The sequence below is a fragment of the Dendropsophus ebraccatus genome, chromosome 14 (genome assembly GCF_027789765.1).
Source record: "Dendropsophus ebraccatus isolate aDenEbr1 chromosome 14, aDenEbr1.pat, whole genome shotgun sequence".
Classification (NCBI taxonomy): domain Eukaryota; kingdom Metazoa; phylum Chordata; class Amphibia; order Anura; family Hylidae; genus Dendropsophus; species Dendropsophus ebraccatus.
Genome location: NC_091467.1, coordinates 24,420,752 through 24,441,194, shown reverse-complemented (window position 1 = coordinate 24,441,194; position 20,443 = coordinate 24,420,752). Strand labels below are relative to the sequence as shown.

Here is a 20,443-nt window from a genome sequence, read left to right as displayed (position 1 = left end):
CCCCGCCTCCGACACTTGATTGACGCAGGGTCTTCTTCCTCCTCGTCTTCTTTCTTCTCGCCGGATCCCGCGCAGGCGCCGTGACAGTCATTTTTGGCGCATGCGCAGTTCACAATTGAAGCCGCTCCGCAGCTTCACTGTTTGTCTCGAGCACGTATCCTGTTTACCGCGCAGGCGCAGAAGAGGTGACGAGACCATCGCAACGGCGCCTGCGCGGGAATTCGTCAGAAGACTGAAGACATCAATCAAGTTCCAGGAGGCGTGGATGGGCGGCGACGAGAAGAGGACTTCATGAATAAGTTGGACTCGTCCGTCGTTTCCTATGGGCGTTGGACTCATCTCAGCTCATTACAATAATTGGCGGGAGAAGAAGAATCAGCGATTTCTCCGTGTCAACAACGGGATCTGGGACAGGACCGGGAGCGATGTGGTAAGTATATTGACCTTTATGTCACTGTATGTCAGTTTCTGCCGGGAGCCACGGGGTGAATGGTTCCCTTTAAGGTCTGGAGACTGGCTAGGACCTTAATGTGCTTCTTTTTGAGCCACTCCTTTGCTGCCTTTGCTGTATGTTTTGGTTTATTTTCAGGCTGAAAGACCAATTTTTAATGTCCTGGCAGAGTGAAGGAAGTTGTTACTCAGGATTATACGGCAGGGCCGGGACAAGGAGTTTTGGTGCCCTAGGCAGAGAAAGCAAATGGTACCAGTCTATAGCCCCCACATACAGTATAGCCTCCGGGCTGCCCCCACATAGTATATAGCAGGGGTCCCCAAACTTTTACACAGGGGGCCAGTGCAATGTCCCTTAGAGCAGTGGAGGGTCGGACTATATGCTGCTGCATTATCTGGTCTGTGGGAAGCTGTTGCAGCTGGAGAATGACGCTGTCTCTGCCCTTGAGGAGGAGGTGGAGTGGAGGCTCATACTGCTCATCTGTCTATGGTCCAGGGGAGGAGCATTGGGGGTGGCTTAGGATGGTGGAGTCGTAGTTCTATTACAGCCACACAGGAGCATGCTGAGAGTTATAGTTCTACCTCAGCCACACATGAGCATGCTGGGAGCTGTAGTTCTACCTCAACCACACATGTCATGCTGGAAGCTATAGTTCTACCTCAACCACACAGGTCATGCTGGGAGTACTTTAGCCACACATAAGCATGCTGAGAGCTGTAGTTCTACCTCAACCACACAGGTCATGCTTGGAGCTGTAGTTCTACCTCTACCACACAGGTCATGCTGGTAGTACTTTAGCCACACATGAGCATGCTGGGAGCTGTAGTTCTACCTCTGCCACACAAGTCATGCTGGGAGTTGAAGTTCTACCTCTGCCACACAGGTCATGCTGGGAGCTGTAGTTCTACCTCTGCCACACAGGTCATGCTGGGAGCTGAAGTTCTACCTCTGCCACACAGGTCATGCTGGGAGCTGTAGTTCTACCTCTGCCACACAGGTCATGCTGGGAGCTGTAGTTCTACCTCTGCCACACAGGTCATGCTGGGAGCTGTAGTTCTACCTCTGCCACACAGATCATGCTGGGAGCTGTAGTTCTACCTCTGCCACACAAGTCATGCTGGGAGTACTTTAAACACACACACACACACACACTCCATTAGCAAGCACACACACACATACATACATACATACATACATACATATACTAACCCACAAAGCAGTAGCTTTGGAAGAGGACACTGTCTGGGAGCAGAGGATACTCCTCATCTGTCTCTGTTGGGAGGGCCCGGGGGTTGGGCATCTGTCACTACAATTGCACTTCTCCCCTCTCCTGATTGGCTCCGGAGGTCATGTGACATTGGTCAGAAGATTTTCTTAAGCTCCAGAGCCAAAGAGAAGAGAGGAGGAGAGCAGATGCCTGCCACCGTGGCTGGAGCCTTCAGCAACTGTGGGGCAGAGCGGGGGAAGGGATGCTGCCATGGGTGAGGTCAGGTGGGGGGATTTAACTTGAGCATACATTGTGCCCCCTGTAATTCACCAGGAGATGGCACCCTAGGCCATCGCCTACCCTGGCCTACCCTTTGTCCCGGCCCTGTTATACGGCACATGGCTCCATGCATTGCCCCATTGATGCAGTGAAGTAGTCCTTTGCCCTTAGCAGAGAAACACACCCAAAACATACTGTTTCCACCTCCATGCTTGACAGTGGGAACGGCGTTCTTTGGGTCAAAGACAGCATTTCTCTCCTCCAAACACGGAGAGTTGAGTTAATGCCAAATAGCTAAATTTTTGTCTCATCTGATAACACCTTTTCACAATCATCCAGGTGTTCATTGGCAAACTTCAGACAGGTGTGCACATGTACCTTCTTGAGCAGTGGGATTTGCAGGCACTGAAGGATTTTAATCCATTACAGCGTAATATGTTACCAATGATTTTCTTGGTGACAGTGGTCCAAACTGCCTTGACATTATAACAAGTTCCCCCCTGTGTAGATTTAGGCTGATCTCTCACCTTCCTCATGATCCAGGATACACCACAAGGTGAGATTTTGCCTTGAGCCCCAGATCGATGTTGACAGTCATTTTGTATTTACTATTTCACTCCTTGTCTCCTTCTCAACCAGCATCTTACCTATGGTTTTGTAGCCCATGCCAGCCTTGTGCAGGTCTATGTCCCTAACATTCTTAGAAAGCTTGTAGAGGTTAGAATCTGACTGATTCTAAGTCTGTGGACACAAGTCTTTTATACAGGTGACACTGTAGGACAGCTGTCTTTAATACAGGTAAGGCTAGGTTCACACTGCGTTTTCAGCATCCATTTAACGGATCCGTTTTTTTTAACGTCCAGAAAAATAGGGTCAGCAACTTTTTTTGTCCGTTTTGGTCCGTCAAAAAAAACGGATCCGTTTTTTTTTATAATGGAAGTCAATGGAAAAACGGATGCACACAAATGAATCCGTTTTTTGCAATCCGTTTTTTATGCGTTTTTTTCAAAAAACGGATGCGTTAAACGGATGCTGAAAACGCAGTGTGAACCTAGCCTAACAAGTTGATTAGGAACTAGAACTCTTAATGGTTGGTAGGGAATCAAATACTTTTTTCTCTCCACATAATGCAAATAAATTTATATAATTTATACAATGTGATTTCCTTCGCTGTACTTCTCATAGGCCAATGCCAGCCTGCATCGATAGGACAGACATATACTGTACATACATGCTAGGCTGTGTATACTGCTATGGATCTGAGTATGAAATATTATAGTAATACCCACACGCTCTAATCAATAATAGCGCACACATATCCACACACAACATGATTGAAACATATACCCACATCATAAGTCAGTGCCCAGCAGTGACAGAAAAGGCCAGAAGCCACAACAAAGAAAGCACAAGTAGCATCCTCCGCACTTATCACAATAGGACAGACAATTGGGTATGCAGTAGGTTGTATAAGTGTAGGGTTAAACCCCCCTGCTTATGTGCTCTGCCGTTTAACCACTTCCTGAATATGTACAGTACATACAGTTTTGTCCAGTGGATGGTGCAGGCACAAAAGCAGTGCCCACGCCATCCGTATCAGGTGATAGCTGTGCTATACAGCCGACATCTTGCTGTTACATCTAGGATCAAAAACAGCACTGAACCTGGTTGGTAATGGGAATTAGTCATGGGTTTCACTCTATTTAAACCCTGCCTGGGCACTGTGCCTGGTAGCCTGCCTTGCCATGTACTGTAGTAGTCACTCTGCCTCCACCCTCCTATCAGCCATTCACACTTCACTGTACCCCTGAGTGCTGGGATTTGCATCAAAGGGGTTATCCAGCGCTACAGCGACTCTTGTCTCCAATTCAGGTGCGGTTTTAGCTCCATTCGCTTCAATGGAACTAAGGTTGCCTTTACACAGAGAGATTTGTTTGACAGATTTTTTAAGCCCAAGTCAGGAATGGATTTGAAAAGAGAGGAAATCTCAGTCTTTCCTTTATGACCTGTTCTCTATTTAAAGTATTTTCCTGGCTTTGGCTTCAAAAATGTGTCAGCTAAATCTCTTTGTGTAAAGGCGCGCTAATGGCCCTATTACACGGATCGATTATTGGCCGTATTTGGCCGATAATCACCCTGTGTAATAGAAGGCAACGATCAGCCGACATGAACGATGTATTTTTGTAGCACTGGATAACCCCTTTAAGTTCCTGATCTCATTAATGTAAAATCTTGTAAAGAGTGCAGTGATATTAAAATGCTATTGCATCTTGTCCTATTTAACAAGGTTGTCCTATTGCACTATTGGGTCACTAATAGCAGACCATATTCAAGTCGCCCAGCCGGGGGTTCTCGTTTATTCAAGATTCCAAACTGTAAGACACGCTCACTGCTCTCAGTCTGCTATTTCTGTAAACTACTAATGCACTTGTATATTGTATATATAGCATATATGCAGGGGTCCACGTCTATGTATCTGTTTCTAACCTTCTCAGGGCCCCTCCCTTTCTTCCAGATAGTGAGCATATACAAAAAATTGTTGCCGACTGCCAGTGTCATATGCACCTGAATAAATTTATGTTTCTTTTCAGCAGATGTAGATACAAGTATGGATCCTGTGAACTATCAGGAGCAGCCACAACCAGCAGGTAAAAAGTACTGGGATGTAGTTTGTGCGTGTTGTTACCCCTTACAAAAATGGCATCTAAATGGCATTAGTTTAAGAGCCCATAAGCAACTGTAGGCCTAGATGGTCTCCCACACTCACGCCCTGGTGGCAGCTAAACAGTGGTGGCCTCCTATGCCCTCTACACATTGAGCACTGGGACCACCCAGACCCTCATAAATATATCAGGTGCCAAACCTAAAGGCAGTGATAGATAGTGAACTGGCACCTAGAAGGAAAAGATCTTTCCAATCCATTCAGCGGTGGCACCACATGGTTATTGGCAGCTGCCATCTTTGGAAAAGACAGCTGGCACTTTTTAAGCTTATATTTTCATGTTCATTTTTTTAAAGGGGTTGGCCACTTTATAGTAAAATAGTTCAGTGTACAGTATTAGTAGGTGTACTCACTGTATATACTGACAGCAGCTCCCTGTGTACTCACTGTATATACTGACAGCAGCTCCCTGTGTACTCACTGTATATACTGACAGCAGCTCCCTGTGTACCTCATAGAGCTAAAATCCATCTCCCCTCCTCCAGGCTGGGCTGCCCTGCTCTGTGGTGTTCCTGTCCATAAAATGGCTGACATGGAGGAGCATGTGACCATGCCTCGCCCCCCAGTATCCACCACTGAGCCTGGATATGTCTATGGAGGACACTGGGGGAGGGGCATGGTCACATGCTCCTCCATGTCAGCCATTTTATGGACAGAAACAAAACAGAGCAGGGCAGCCCAGCCTGGTGAAGGGGAGTCTGAGATTTGCTCTATGAGGTACACAGGGATCTGCTTTCAGTATATACAGTGAGTACACCTACTAATACTGTACACTAACCTGTTTTACTATAAAGTGGCCTTTAAGTGTGGGGAGGTGAGGTTAATTCTGAACCCTAGTGCAAAAAGGAAAGTAAATGGAACTGTAGTTATGTAGTTGGCACCCTGGTAAGGGTAACAATTCATTCCATACTTCTTATTATCTATTCAGTCTCTTTTCCCCAGTTCTGAGCTGCTGCTTTCTGCTGCAGATGCAAAAAAAAAAAAATGTGTGTGAGCTCTATTCTCCATCTCCCCCTTCTTTCCGAGACGGCTGATGTAAACAGGTCCCTGGCCGGCTTTATCTGCAACTTTTGTAGCTTTTTTGTAATGCCAGGGTTGTTAATCAGTGGTCAAGTTTCTGATAAACTGACTGTAATTAATCCTCCTGGCATTACAAAGTTGCAGATAGGGACTTGTTTACATCAGCCGTCTCAGAGGGGAGGGGGAGGAGGGGGGGAGAGAGTCACACAGTTTTTGTGTCTTCGGCAGAAAGCATCAGCTGAGAACTGGGGCAAGGAGACTGAATAGATAATAACAAGTATGGAATGAATTGTTAGTCTCACCATGGGCATCAGCATATGAAAAGTAATTTTTGAGTGGAATACCCCTTTAGGCTATGTTCACACTACGCATTAGACCGGCCGTTCCGTGACCCCGGCCGGGTCACGGAAAGGACGGTCTCTGGCCGGATCATCTCGGATGATCTTGGATGATCTTTCCGGCCGCAGAGCTCTGATGCGGGTGCATCAGCGTGCGCCCGCATCAGAGCTTACCATAGCACACAGTGAAGCAAGCGGCCGGAGCCGCTCGCTTCACTATGTGGACTGACAGGTCTTTCTGCGGCCGGAATTCACTGAATTCCGGCCGCAGAAAACTGACCTGTCAGTTTTTTCCGGCGCCGCATAGATCCCGGCCGAAGCGTATACGATGTGTGTACGCTCCGGCCGGGATCCCATTGCACATAAGGGTATGTCACACACCGCAAAACTACGGCCATAGTTCTGCGGCGAGAACTACGGCCGTAGTTTTACGTAGTGTGAACATAGCCTCAGCGTGCAAATCTGTCAGCAGAAGTGTATTTTTCTCTCTTCACAAATCTCAGCTCCCCTTTTTACTAGTAAACTGAGGGTTTGGTCTGGTTTTCTTAACCACTATACAATGAACGGTTTTCTGTTTCAGATCTTAGTGTTTGTTCTTCAAAAAGAGTCACAGAGCTCGGACCCCATGCTGCCAAATACCAGCCCTGTAAAGACGAGGATGAGCCACATTCAGAGGACGTAGAACAGATGGATCTTCAAGGAGAGGACAACAGTGGTAAGGAGGAGTCATGCTTTCGAGACGTTTTCAAGGGTCTTGTGTATTTGTGTTCCACTTAGGCTAGGCGACATCTTCATGTGCACGATCCTAGACAGAGGTGGGCGACCCAAATCATTACACAATGGGACTACCGCAGCTTTCTTTTTCGTGATTCATGTTAAATTAGAATATGAAAAGTTGCCAAACCATTGTGCAACTGACTGATATTCTCTTGTATTGGAGGGAAACTGTTGCACGACTGTTCATGTTCAAAAGGTTCACGTTCTTCCATCTGAAAGTTTTATTGTTCAAAATAGCAAAACAAAGACAAAAAATATAAATGCCACTTAAGCAGACCAACGAATGGATATAACAGTATGAGCACCAAAATTAGTTCACAGGCTATGTTCAGCATGTGTGACATCCATTAGCCACTCCTCAACGGCTGGGGCTTCTGACGACCTCCAGTGTCAAGTAGTCACAGTCTTTGCAGCCTACAGAAGGTGATAGCATGGGGCTTTTTTTTAGTTAGAGTGTACCATGAGAAACAGAAACAAGAGGGTGGATTGCACTGTGTTTGAAATTGAGATGTCAGTCGCATCTATAACCCCTTTAGGCTGGGTTCACACTACGTATATTTCAGTCAGTATTGTGGTCCTCATATTGCAACCAAAACCAGGAGTGGATTAAAAACACAGAAAGGATCTGTTCACACAATGTTGAAACTGAGTGGATGGCCGTCATATAACAGTAAATAACTGCCATTATTTCAATATAACAGCCGTTGTTTTAAAATAACAGCAAATATTTGCTATTAAATGGTGGCCATCCACTCAATTTCAACATTGTGTGAACAGATCCTTTCTGTGTTTTAATCCACTCCTGGTTTTGGTTGCAATATGAGGACCACAATACTGACTGAAATATACGTAGTGTGAACCTAAGTGTAACTGTTATTTAGGTGTAATTTTTCAGAAATCGATAAATATCAACAGTATAAGCGATATTAAGAAACTTTGTAACTTTCTGTGTCCATTATGGAGAGGGGAGGGGCCGAGGGGGATGAATAAGCACAGAGAGGAGAAAAGCAGGGCTGCACAAAACACTACGTTCTGCTATCTTCTCTCACCAAGCTCCTAGATAAGCACTGACCTTTCTGACCTGTGAATCCAGCGTTTTATGTGCCCAGATAGTCTGCAAACTATACAGCTGCTTGTCTCCTCTTCCTGCTCACTCATCCCCCTCGCCCAATCCATAGGTTATAATGGACTCAGCAAACCTGTTTTCACTTTGCTTCTCTGTAAAGAAGATGGCTTTGCCTTTCATATATAAGATGTGAGGGGAGGCTAGGAAACCGTTTTTTTGAGTACAGAAAGAGGCTTTTTCTTAAAGAACTATTTCTTAAAATCGCTTGTATTTGACGAAAGGGCAGACCCACCAAAAATGTGTCATTGTGCATTCTGCGCCACTGCTTCACTAAAAGGGTATCTTGGATCAACGGGTATCATCTTTGGAGAAAGGCTAGCACTCTGTACCATCCAGACAGAATTTTATAACTTTTTTCTTGTACCCTAATGGCAATCATGGCAATCTGATTTCCGGGCCCTGCAGAAAGCCTGGAGCTGGGGAGACCTAGAAGACAGTAGAAAACCATAGATGGCACATGGGTTGTTTCCAGGCTAAAGGGAAAAAAAATGGGATTTCATGACGTTTAGCTGTGAGGCAAAGTAAAGAACTGCCACAAAGAGAGTTTCCAGGACTGACACCACTATGGGTTACATGGTCGCCCATTCATCGAAGCTGGCACCATGTAGTACAGCATTTCCTCTGCAACCATAAATTGACAATAGGGACAGTGTTCTCAGCGTAACATGTCAAATTGTGATCTCCAAATTAGTCATGCAAAATTGATGGATGACTGCAACTTATGGTGGATCTGACTAAAGGTTTGGTCAAAGTAATGAAGTTGTATTGGCCCAATTTGGAGTTAGGCTTGGGCACGACCAGAAACTACCACGACTCGCGGCCTGGCATTGCCAATCTTTCCAAAAAATGGGGTACAGTTGGCCACAATCATTCATCCACTGCCACTCATGAGTCTCAACACAACTCTTGTAACTTGAGCAGTACCATCAGGCAGTGCGAGACAGTGGTTTCTGACTGTGTGACTGGGAATCATTGTGTAGCCCTTGCCTTAGGCCAAATCTTCTCCAGATAGCTGATTTATGGTTCCCCAGTATATGACCATGTGTTCCACCAAACATGTTTCAGTGAAGCCTAGGTAAAAAGTAGCGCATATTGGTAGTTTGTCTAATAACGATAGCCCTATTGCAGAAGGCTGACCAGGAGTGTGTACTTTCCCCTTACTCTATTAGCATACATTATTAGCTTGTCCTGTTCTTGCAGAATCAGCTCTTCCTGCCACAAGCCACTCTCGGCTCCTCATCCTCATCTGCTGCGGGTATGGCGTTCATTTTTCATACGTTACCACCTACTCGTTTCAGACTGCCACAACACCAACCTCTAGATGTTGGGTGTCCTAGATTAGAGGGTTTTTCTCACTCCTGTGCCTGCAATGCCTTCTGTCTACTAAAAAGGAACCTTTACAAAATGTCTATTGTTTGACCACAAAACCACATAGATATAACTTCTGTCTAAAAGAAAAAATGTCAATCTTTGGGCAATTCTGCGAGAACATACACATGGAAGATGTTGTGTTCATGAGAATTGGTATCAAAGAATTGCTGCATAATTATTTCCTCCTACAGCAGCCAATGTAACTGCGGTTATCTATCTATCCAGCTCTATCTATTATCTATCTATCTATCTATCCAGCTCTATCTATTATCTATCTATCTATCCAGCTCTATCTATTATCTATCTATCTATCTATCTATCTATCTATCTATCTATCTATCTATCTATCTATCTATCCATCTATCTATCTATCTATCTATCTATCTATCTATCTATCTATCTATCTATCTATCTATCTATCTATCCAGCTCTATCTATTATCTATCTATCTATCTATCTATCTATCTATCTATCTATCTATCTATCTATCCATCCATCTATCTATCTATCTATCTATCTATCTATCTATCTATCATCTATCTATCTATCTATCTATCTATCTATCTATCTATCTATCATCTATCTATCTATCTATCTATCTATCTATCTATCTCCTATCTATCTATCTCCTATCTATCTCCTATCTATCTCTCTATCTATCTATTTATCTCCTATCTATCTATCTATCTATCTATCTCCTATCTATCTATCTATCTATCTATCTATCTCCTATCTATCTATCTATCTATCTATCTATCTATCTATCTATCTATCTATTTATCTCCTATCTATCTATCTATCTATCTATCTATCTATCTATCTATCTATCTATCCATCTTCTATCTATCTATCTATCTATCTATCTCCTATCTATCTATTTATCTATATGTACTTTTAAGGCCTCTGATAGAATTAAAAGCACTATATTCACAAATGTGTTTGAACACTGGAGTTTCTATGTGTCTGTCTATCTTTCTGTCTTTCTATGTAACATTTATTATGTGATTTTATATATACAGTGGTACCTTGGTTTAAGAGTAACTTGGTTTAAGAGCATTTTGGTTTAAGAGCTCTCAGTTTTTCAAAATTGTGACTTGGTTTAAGAGCATTGATTTGGTTTAAGAGCTCCCTGTACTGGTTGGGAGCGGGGGAGGGGCATGGTCTGCATAGCGGGGTCTACAGCCCTGTACTCTGGCCCAGGAAGCCTCTCTCACCTTCCAAATCACAGCAGATCCACTTCAGGCTGGGGCTTGCATCAGGGGACAGGACTGTGGGGGTAATCTCTCCATAGCTGTAACCCCTCTCTCCCGGACAGAGAGCGCTGCATGTATGTGCCCACATCTGCCCTGCTCATTCCTTCATGCCCCCTGCAGTCTCTGTCAGCCCTTGTGTTTCCCATCCTTGCCATTACTGTACAGTAACTTATAATATCACAGATTCTGCTGCTTCTGAATGTTTGTTTCCTTTGTTTTACATGTTATTGAGAATAATAAATCATTATTTTTGGGGTGTGGAACCAATTGTCTGCATTTCTATGATTTCTTATGGGAAATTTTGCTTTGGTTTAAGTGTGGATTTGGATTACAAGCACCGTCCTGGAACAAATTATGCTCGTAATCCAAGGCACCACTATATATATATATATATATATATATATATATATATATATATATATATTTATATATATATATATATTTATATATATATATATATATATATATATATATATATATTTATATATATATTTATATATATATATATTTATATATATAATATACTGTATATATTAGAATAGAAGTAGATTATTGTTCTATACCAGGACTTCTCAGATTTCGTGTACCTGCGCCAAAGTGCAGCCATAATTACTTCTCTACTAGTGACACATCAACACCACAGTGCACAGTAACCCATAAGCCAACACCACAGTGCAGACATACATACTTCTCCACCAGTAGTAACTCAACACCACAGTGCAGACATACATACTTCTCCACTAGTAGTAACTCAACACCACAGTGCAGAAATACATACTTCTCCACTAGTAGTAACTCAACACCACAGTGCAGAAATATATACTGCTCCACCAGCAGTAACCCAACACCACAGTGCAGAAATACATACTTCTCCACCAGTAGTAACCCAACACCACAGTGCACAGTAACCCATAAGCCAACACCACAGTGCAGAAATACATACTGCTCCACCAGTAGTAACCCAACACCACAGTGCAGAAATACATACTTCTCCACCAGTAGTAACCCAACACCACAGTGCAGAAATACATACTGCTCCACCAGTAGTAACCCAACACCACAGTGCAGAAATACATACTGCTCCACCAGTAGTAACCCAACACCACAGTGCAGAAATACATACTTCTCCACCAGTAGTAACCCAACACCACAGTGCAGAAATACATACTGCTCCACCAGTAGTAACCCAACACCACAGTGCAGAAATATATACTGCTCCACCAGCAGTAATCCAACACCACAGTGCAGACATACATACTGCTCAACCAGTAGTAACCCAACACCACAGTGCAGAAATACATACTGCTCCACCAGCAGTAAACCAACACCACAGTGCAGAAATACATACTGCTCCACCAGTAGTAACCCAACACCACAGTGCAGAAATACATACTGCTCCACCAGTAGTAAACCAACACCACAGTGCAGAAATATATACTGCTCCACCAGCAGTAAACCAACACCACAGTGCAGAAATACATACTGCTCCACCAGTAGTAACCCAACACCACAGTGCAGAAATATATACTGCTCCACCAGCAGTAATCCAACACCACAGTGCAGACATACATACTGCTCAACCAGTAGTAACCCAACACCACAGTGCAGAAATACATACTGCTCCACCAGCAGTAAACCAACACCACAGTGCAGAAATACATACTGCTCCACCAGTAGTAACCCAACACCACAGTGCAGAAATACATACTGCTCCACCAGTAGTAAACCAACACCACAGTGCAGAAATATATACTGCTCCACCAGCAGTAAACCAACACCACAGTGCAGAAATATATACTGCTCCACCAGCAGTAAACCAACACCACAGTGCAGAAATACATACTGCTCCACCAGTAGTAACCCAACACCACAGTGCAGAAATATATACTGCTCCACCAGCAGTAAACCAACACCACAGTGCAGCCATAATTACTTCTCTACCAGTGACAAACCAACACCACAGTGCACAAATACATACTGTTCTTCCTGTAGTAACCCAGCACCACAGTGGAGAAATAAATACTGCTCTACCTGTAGTAATCCATTACGAATAATACATACTGCTCTACCTGTAGTAATCCATTACCACTGTGGAATAATACATACTGCTCTACCTGTAGTAGTCCAACAGAACAGTGCAGAAATACATACTGCTCTTCATGTAGTAATCCATTACCACTGTGGAATAATACATACTGCTCTACCTGTAGTAGTCCAACAGAACAGTGCAGAAATACATACTGCTCTACCTGTAGTAATCCATTACCACTGTGGAATAATACATACTGCTCTACCTGTAGTAGTCTAACAGAACAGTGCAGAAATACATACTGCTCTTCATGTAGTAAACCAACACCACAGTGAGGAAATACATACTGTTCCACCTCCAATGACATCACTGACCCCCTTCTTCACTCCAAGGGCACCATTGACCCCTTTTTCTGACATATCTCCCCCATACCACTTCCCCCATTCACAGCCCAATATCTGTTGTAGACAAGTGAGGAGGGGTGTAGCGGGAATCCAGTGGACAGGACAGGGTTATCTCCCTGGTGTTTTAATTCCCTGACAGCCTAGAAGTGTCAGGACCTCTGCCTAGGAGATACTAGAGGTGGAAGCGAGGTAGAGAGTTCTGGTCCTCTTTTGTGTTCCTCAATAGCTCCCCTCCCCTGTCTACATTCAGTTGTACAGCCTCCTAGGTAAAGGACCTGTAACTTCATGGTTATGTGACCTTCACATCATTGCAGGTTCCTTACTAATTCTAACCATGGAGCCTACACTGATAATGTAGGGCTGGTGTTATCAGTGTAGTATCCCTGCTGTATGTGATATTGTACACAGGCAGGGAACCCATGCCTCACCAGATTGTGTCTCACTACAATGTTTCATAGACAATGGGCCGAATAAAAAGTGTTCTTTCAAAATGACCTTTGTTCTAAAAGTGGTGCAAGGCATGTTCGTTCTATAACTAAATCATCGGTGGCAAGAAAAAAAATGCATGTATTGTAAAAAAAAAAATGAATGTCCTCATTGACGATAATCTAGCACATGATAAGTTATCGATTTAAAAAGCCTATTCAATCCCGGGATAACTTCTTTATATGTGCACTGAGTTGTTTTGTCTCCGATTTTTGGGGTAATCTGCAATTAATTAAAATTCCAGTACAGATAGAAATAGACACTGGCACCACCAACATCAAAAATGTGCACAATCCTTGGAAATGAAGGGAAATAGTAAAGGAGCCGACTGAAGGAGTACCAGAGGTGACGCATTAACAGAGAAAATATGACAAAATGTAGGAAATGAAGGAAAACTGGCACTCGCTGGCTCCTGTATGTAAAACACAATCTTTATTGTATCATTAAAACATGGTAGGTGGTCGGGAAGCGCAGTTCCCAGGCAGACGGGGCAGCAGCTGTTTTATTTCGTATGCTGCTTTGTCAAGACTCCACAGTCTTGTTTTAGTATCTGCCTGATTCATCTAGGTTTAACCTGTCTAAAAGTGTCACCGTCATTTAGAAAATCTTTTGACATGTCACACAGATATAGAAGTTTGGATAGGTCAGGGTCACCGATCTCTACATATAGCCAGGAGACGTCTGTGGTAGCGCACTTTACTAGAGATGGACCCGAACCCTTTGCATTTGATTACAGGTGGCTAAAGAAGCCTATGGCTGTGTCCATGTTTCCAAGATTCCCCAGGGCTGCATTCAACTTCTTCAGCCTCCGGTAACCAAATGCAGAGCGATCGGGTCCGGAAGAACCGAAGCGTGCTCGAGATTCACTCGTCTCTACGCTTCACTCCCTGGCTCTGTGCTCAATCCATCTCATTGCTGAAGATGGGTCCAACAACTCATAATGTAGACTGTCTCCTGCAGAGAATTTCAGCGAGTACCCAATAAGCACTACCATGTGCTTCATCCAGCCATATCTCAAGATCTATAGAGGTAAAAAAAAACATGTCTGCATAAAATAATAAAACAGTATTGAAAATAATGGGGTAGATTGCTTAAATAAACTAGCCTACAACCAGAGGAGCTTCTACGTGGCTTATTTAATAGACATGGTGTATCTTCGGTGCTCTTTATAGCATGTTCGGTGCTCTTTTGGGTGGCATCCTTTAGACCATGGGTGTCCAACCTGCGCCCTTTCAGCTGTTGTAGAACTACAATTCCCATCATGTCTGATCAACCAAAGGTTTAACCTTGGCCATTCAGGCTTGATGGGATTGTAGTTTTGCAACATCTGTAGGGCAGCAGATAGGACACAGATTCTTTAGACCATTCCTATTCATGAATAAAATGGGGAACACCATTAATAAATTCTATTCTTCAAATCCACAGGCCTTTTGTAGACACTGGAGATTAGCAGAACTTAAGCATGCTCAAGTCCCATTGTTCGGCATTTGATTACTGGTGGCTGAATGGCTGAAGAAGTTGGATGCATGTTTTCCCGCACAGGGGCTGAATCCATTATCTTCAGCCACTGGTCTCCAAATTTTCACCGATCAGACTCGAGCATGCTCAAGTTGCGTTCATCTCTAGTAGACACTAAAAGGCTATGTTCACACTACGTAAAACGGCCGTAGTTCTCGCCGCAGAACTACAGCCGTAGTTTTGCGGGGTGGAACATAGTCTTATTTTCAATGGGATCCCGGCCGGAGCGTACACACATCGTATACGCTCCGGCTGGGATCCCATGCGGCACCGGAAAAAACTGACAGGTCAGTTTTTTGCGGCCGGAATTCAGTGAATTCCGGCCGCAGAAAGACCTGTCAGTTCACACAGTGAAGCGAGCGGCTCCGGCCGCTTGCTTCACTGTGGGCTATTGGAAGCTTTGATGCGGGCGCCCGGAAAGATCATCCGGCCAGAGACCGGTCACGGAACGGCCGGTCTCTTACCCAGTGTGAACATAGCCAAAAGGTGTAAAAACAGATTAATAAACATTTTTGGGTGCACAGCAAGCCATTATTCTGGTGCACTGGCCCAAGTAAACCAGCCCTAGTATACTTTATTAATTGATTTTATCTTACTATTATCTGTATTACTATAAGTATTATCTTGTATTCTTAAAAGTATTAGCTGGCTTTTGTTCCACCATAAACCAGAAGTCCTTCCGCAGCAGACCTGTGTGGAAGTGCTCTCAGCGGGGCTGTGTACGTTCTGTTTGAGTCACAGACTGCAGCCCAGGCTCAGGATGTGGTATTTGCCTTGGTGTGGCAGCATTGAGTTCTCAGCAGGCTGCTCGTATCTCTATTGTGTCCAGGGAGCGGCAGCCGGTTAAGGCGCTAAAGGCTTGTGGGTTTCTGCTAAATGTTGAGCCCTGGTTGGATTTACAGAGTGTTCTGGTTTGCAAATGAACTTTATCGGCATAGAGTTATACATTTCGTGTGAATAGAGATGGTTAACCAGTGTATATTTTGGGATGGTGGTGTTATTTTTTCATGTGCCACACATGTGTACCAAAATAGCACCTTAGCAGCAAGCACCCAGAAAGGTAACTACTATCTTTATTACTATGAATGTGTGACTGTGGAGAGAGAGAAATGTCAATTGTACTTCAGATTGTCATCTTGTTACATTGCTGCCCATATCCTGTGTGTTACCATTGACCATAGGTGCTCATGTCCTATCATTATTTATGTTTTTGTCGCCCTCTTGAGTCACTCATCGTGAGTTGCAGACCAATTTATGGATTCTGTTTAGTTGGTGGGCACCACTGGTGGGACGCCCTTCTTGAACAGCATTTGGAGCAAAATAATGTCAATACAAAGTCTGAGTTCACACTTATCTAATGAAACCACTATGTATTATGTTTTGCGGTGCAGTTTTTATGCACGTAATTTTATGTGAAATACTTGCGAGCAGTTTGGCCGCACGGCACGCTATGTGAACCGAGCTTAAACATACTTGTCCTATTAAAGTATTATTGGGAAAAAAAAAATTCTGGTTCTGTTTACCTCCTACAGTTTTATTGCGCTTTAAAAAAAAAAGGAATTTGTTGCCGTTTTATGATGCAGTTATCGGCGGCATGCTTTTTTAATTTTTTTTTTACGACACTATCTAATACATAGTGCACCTGTTAAATCATGCTACCAATAACCACACCATGGAGTCAGGTGGTGTGATCAGGATCGATCCATAGACTGGAATTGGTCCTGGGAAAGCAACATGCCCAGCAGAGGTTTGGTTAGGTTAGCTTGGGGGGAAAAGAGGCGCCAAAAAGCAATTCTATAGATAGAAGGCGAGAACTGCGGAATTAATCTTTGTCGTAAGTTAAGGAAAACCATTCTACAAATTTGACCATGCCCTTTTGGGTTTTTTGTTAGGATGCAGTATAGTTGACCCAATGGCCACCAAATAAACAGCAGAAGGAATAAAATACTTTCCTAACAACTACTCCTTATGGTTAAAGAGAACCAGTCACCATGGTTTGGGCAGCATAAAACAGACAGGCTTCCTTATCATGGTGATCTACACCAATCATAGTTGTATTATTGCTGTGTGACTGTCAACAGAATACAAGCTGCCATATTAATATATATAGATTTACCTTGGATTTAAACCTAAACTTACATCCTGCAGTTCTTTATGAAGATATCATACTACCTTTGGCCACAACTAGAGGGAGCTGTGGAGCTTGCTGCATACTGCTTACATATTAAACTTAAAGTGTAACTGTCATGTTTTTTTTATTTTTGCAAAAATCAATAGTACAAGCTATTTAAAAAAAAAACCTAATAGGGTTTATTAGGCAAAAGCCTCTTTCTGTACTCAAAAAGCAGTTTCCCAGCCCCCCCCCCCCTTCTTATCTGTTCATTATCAAGAAAATCCGTCTTCATTACAAGCAAAGTGAAGAACAAGCAAAGTGAAGACGATTCTGCTGTGTCCATTTTATCCTATGGAGGGGAGAGAGGCTGAGGGAGATGAGTGAGCAGGAAGAAGAGACATGAAGGTCAGCTCTTTGTAGACTGTCTGAGCAATTAAACACTGGATTCAGAGGTCAGGAAGGTCAGTGCTTATCTAGGAACTTGGTGAGAATATTGCAGGGTGTTGTGCTGTGCAGGACTAATATTTCTCTCCTCCATGCTCACTCACTCCTCTCAACCCCTCCCCTCTCCATAGAGCATAATAGACACAGAAATCCTGCTTCTTCTGAAGTGAGGGAGGAGGTAAAAAAAAACTGTTTTTTGAGTACAGAAGGAAACACTTTTGCTAAATAAAATCTATTACAGAGTTTCCTAAAATTGCTTGTACTATTCCAATGTTTATTGATTTCTTAAAAATTACATTTAGGGTGCGTTCACACCTACAGATCCGCAGCAGATTTGATGGTGCAGATTTGATGCTGTGTTCAGTTATTTAAATGAAATCTGCTGCGGATCTGCTGCAGAAAATAAGCTGCGGATCAGGTAAGTGTGAACATACCCTTAAATGACAGTTACGCTTTAATAATAACACAGTATGCAGTATGCTCCCACCAGCGTGTGTTTTTTTTAAAATCTATTACTGTATGGGGATTTGGCGCTCTGTACCAGATACAGGAAGCTCACTATGCCATAAAGGTATATTAAGGAATTATTCAGCAAGGAATTTTAAATCTGAAAACGACTTGATGGTAATAGGTGGAGATGATGCCTTTAACTAATGATCGTTGATGATCGCACTGTTTCTCCAGATGACTGAGGTCTATGTATATTTTTGCATTAGCAGAGGATCCAGTAACTGTAAAGAATGAATCCGCAGAGGCGGCAACAGCATCTGAGCAGTCAGAAGGCATTGATTTATCCTATGTATATGGAGAGGAGAGAGCGCCCTACAACAGCATCCAGCTGGAGCGACATAACACATCATATGATCTCAACAAAAACAACCTGGGAAAGCTGTACTGTGACATCTGTGGACTGGCGTGCAACAGCCTCAACGTTTTACTGGTGCACAAAAGAAGCCATACTGGTAGGTGTCCACACCCTAATGTACAGATATGATGAGACATACTAGCTATACGCACAAAAATGTCTTTGTCTTAAGCTCTTTTCACATTATATTTTTCATCTTCATCCTAAGGCTATGTTCACACACAGTATTTTTGCTCTGTATTTTACAACAAAAATCACAAGTGGATTGAAAACACAGAAAGGCTATGCTCACACTATGTATGTGTGCGGCTGTATTTTTTATGCGGCTGTAAATGTGCGGATGAAACTCAGGCCGTGGGAAAAAATAGACATGCGGCTGAAAACATACGGTCATTTACTTGGAAATCTGGTTCAACTAAAAATAACAAATAAAATCTTAAGAGAGTGATGCAAACACCTCTGGATGCATCTGGGAAAGCAGGGAAACAGTTTACATGAATTGCTATTACCGGGGTTTGCGATCCTCTGCAGTATGCCCATGCCGATGCCTCTCATGGTTAATATATTTAATTAATAAAACACATTTTCTTTGTAATAAAGTCCCTTTCATTGTTCAATAATTAAATTTAAACAAATCCATCATTTTGCAATTAAATATACTGTTAAAATAAATATATATATAAATAAATGTATATTTATATATATATTTATTTTTTGACAGTATATTTAATTGCACAATGATGGATTCGTTAGAATTAAATTATTGAACAATGAAACTGACTTTATTTCAACGAAAATGTGTTTTATTAATTAAATATTAATTAGTACAGGAAGCTCCAGTAAGCCGTTAATTCATATTGCCGGCAATAGAGCATTCTGTACTAATCATCACTTTACTTTAATAAAAACATCAAATGTTTCTTCTAATTATGTTATCACAATAGCATTATTAGAAGAAACATTTAGAATTATATGTGCGCTCAGATGATTGGCTGATCGGCTGAGCGCACATATAATTAGCGGGTCCGCAGCACAGTGACTTCATTGTGCTGCGGACCAGCGAAGAGACAACATCGGGGTGAGTATAGAGCTCTCCCCACCCCTTCCCCAGCACTGCACCCCTCCCAGCAAGGAAGGGGGGGTCACTTAACCCCTTCCTTGCTGGGATGGGTGCAGTCTGACATCAGTCTGGCCCCCAAGGGGTTAAGGGGGATGCAATACATCCTCCTTTAACCCCTTGGGGGCCAGACTGTAAGCAGCGATCTGTAAAGATGCTGCATACTGTAAGGAGCACAACACCGCTCACAATGATGGGTGTTGTGCTCCTGTTTGTGTGTTTTTTGTGTGTTTCTCCCTTTTTGTTTTTCAGATATCGGTATCCTGGGGATTACGTCGGATTCCATGGACTACGTCGATGACCAGCGGTTGTTTGTTGTTTTTTTTTAATAAAATGGTCAATGAGGGGTGTGGGGGTGTTTTTATTTGAATAAAAAAAATTTTTAACTTGTGTCTTGTCTTTATTTGTCTTTACTTTATAGACTTCGTAGTGGAAGCCGTCTAATAGACGGAATCCATTACTAAGTTGGGGCCTAGTGTTAGCCGGTATAAAATGGCTAACACTAACCCCCTATTATTACCCCAGTACCCAATGCCACCAGGGGTACTGGGAAGAGCCGGGTGCCAGTGGTCCCGGAGCGTCAAAATTGGCGCTCCTGGACCGGGCGGAAGCAGGCTGGTAAGATTTAGGCTGGGGAGGGCCTAAACCAATGGCTCTTCCCACCCTGGTGTTACCAGGCTGCTGTCGTTTGGTTTTTAACCCGGCTGGTTATACAAATAGGGGGGACCCTATGCGTTTTTGGTTTTTTTTAAATAAATCAATAATTTAAAAAAACACATAGGGTCCCCCCTATTTTTATAACCAGTCGGGTTAAAAACCCAACGACAGCAGCCTGGTAACACCAGGGTGGGAAGAGCCATTGGTTTAGGCCCTCCCCAGCCTAAATCTTACCAGCCTGCTGCCGCCAAGTCCAGGAGCGCCAA

General features: G+C 43.1%; 1 protein-coding gene across 7 annotated transcripts in view; it reads left to right on the top strand.

Annotated features, from left to right (window-relative positions):
* Positions 1 to 20,443, top strand: part of IKZF3 (IKAROS family zinc finger 3) — a 93,393-nt gene that overhangs the window by 47,885 nt on the left and 25,065 nt on the right. For 2 of the 7 annotated variants that reach the window (XM_069952373.1, XM_069952371.1), the window contains exons 2-4: positions 4,529 to 4,585; positions 6,598 to 6,732; positions 18,255 to 18,500. In XM_069952373.1, the coding sequence (XP_069808474.1) occupies positions 4,546 to 4,585; positions 6,598 to 6,732; positions 18,255 to 18,500 (421 nt within the window). In that variant the 5' untranslated portion in view covers positions 4,529 to 4,545. Of the gene's footprint in view, positions 1 to 4,528; positions 4,586 to 5,330; positions 5,407 to 6,597; positions 6,733 to 15,861; positions 16,042 to 18,254; positions 18,501 to 20,443 lie in introns of those variants that run through there. The other 5 variants (XM_069952374.1, XM_069952372.1, XM_069952378.1 and 2 more) reach the window with 5 other exon arrangements.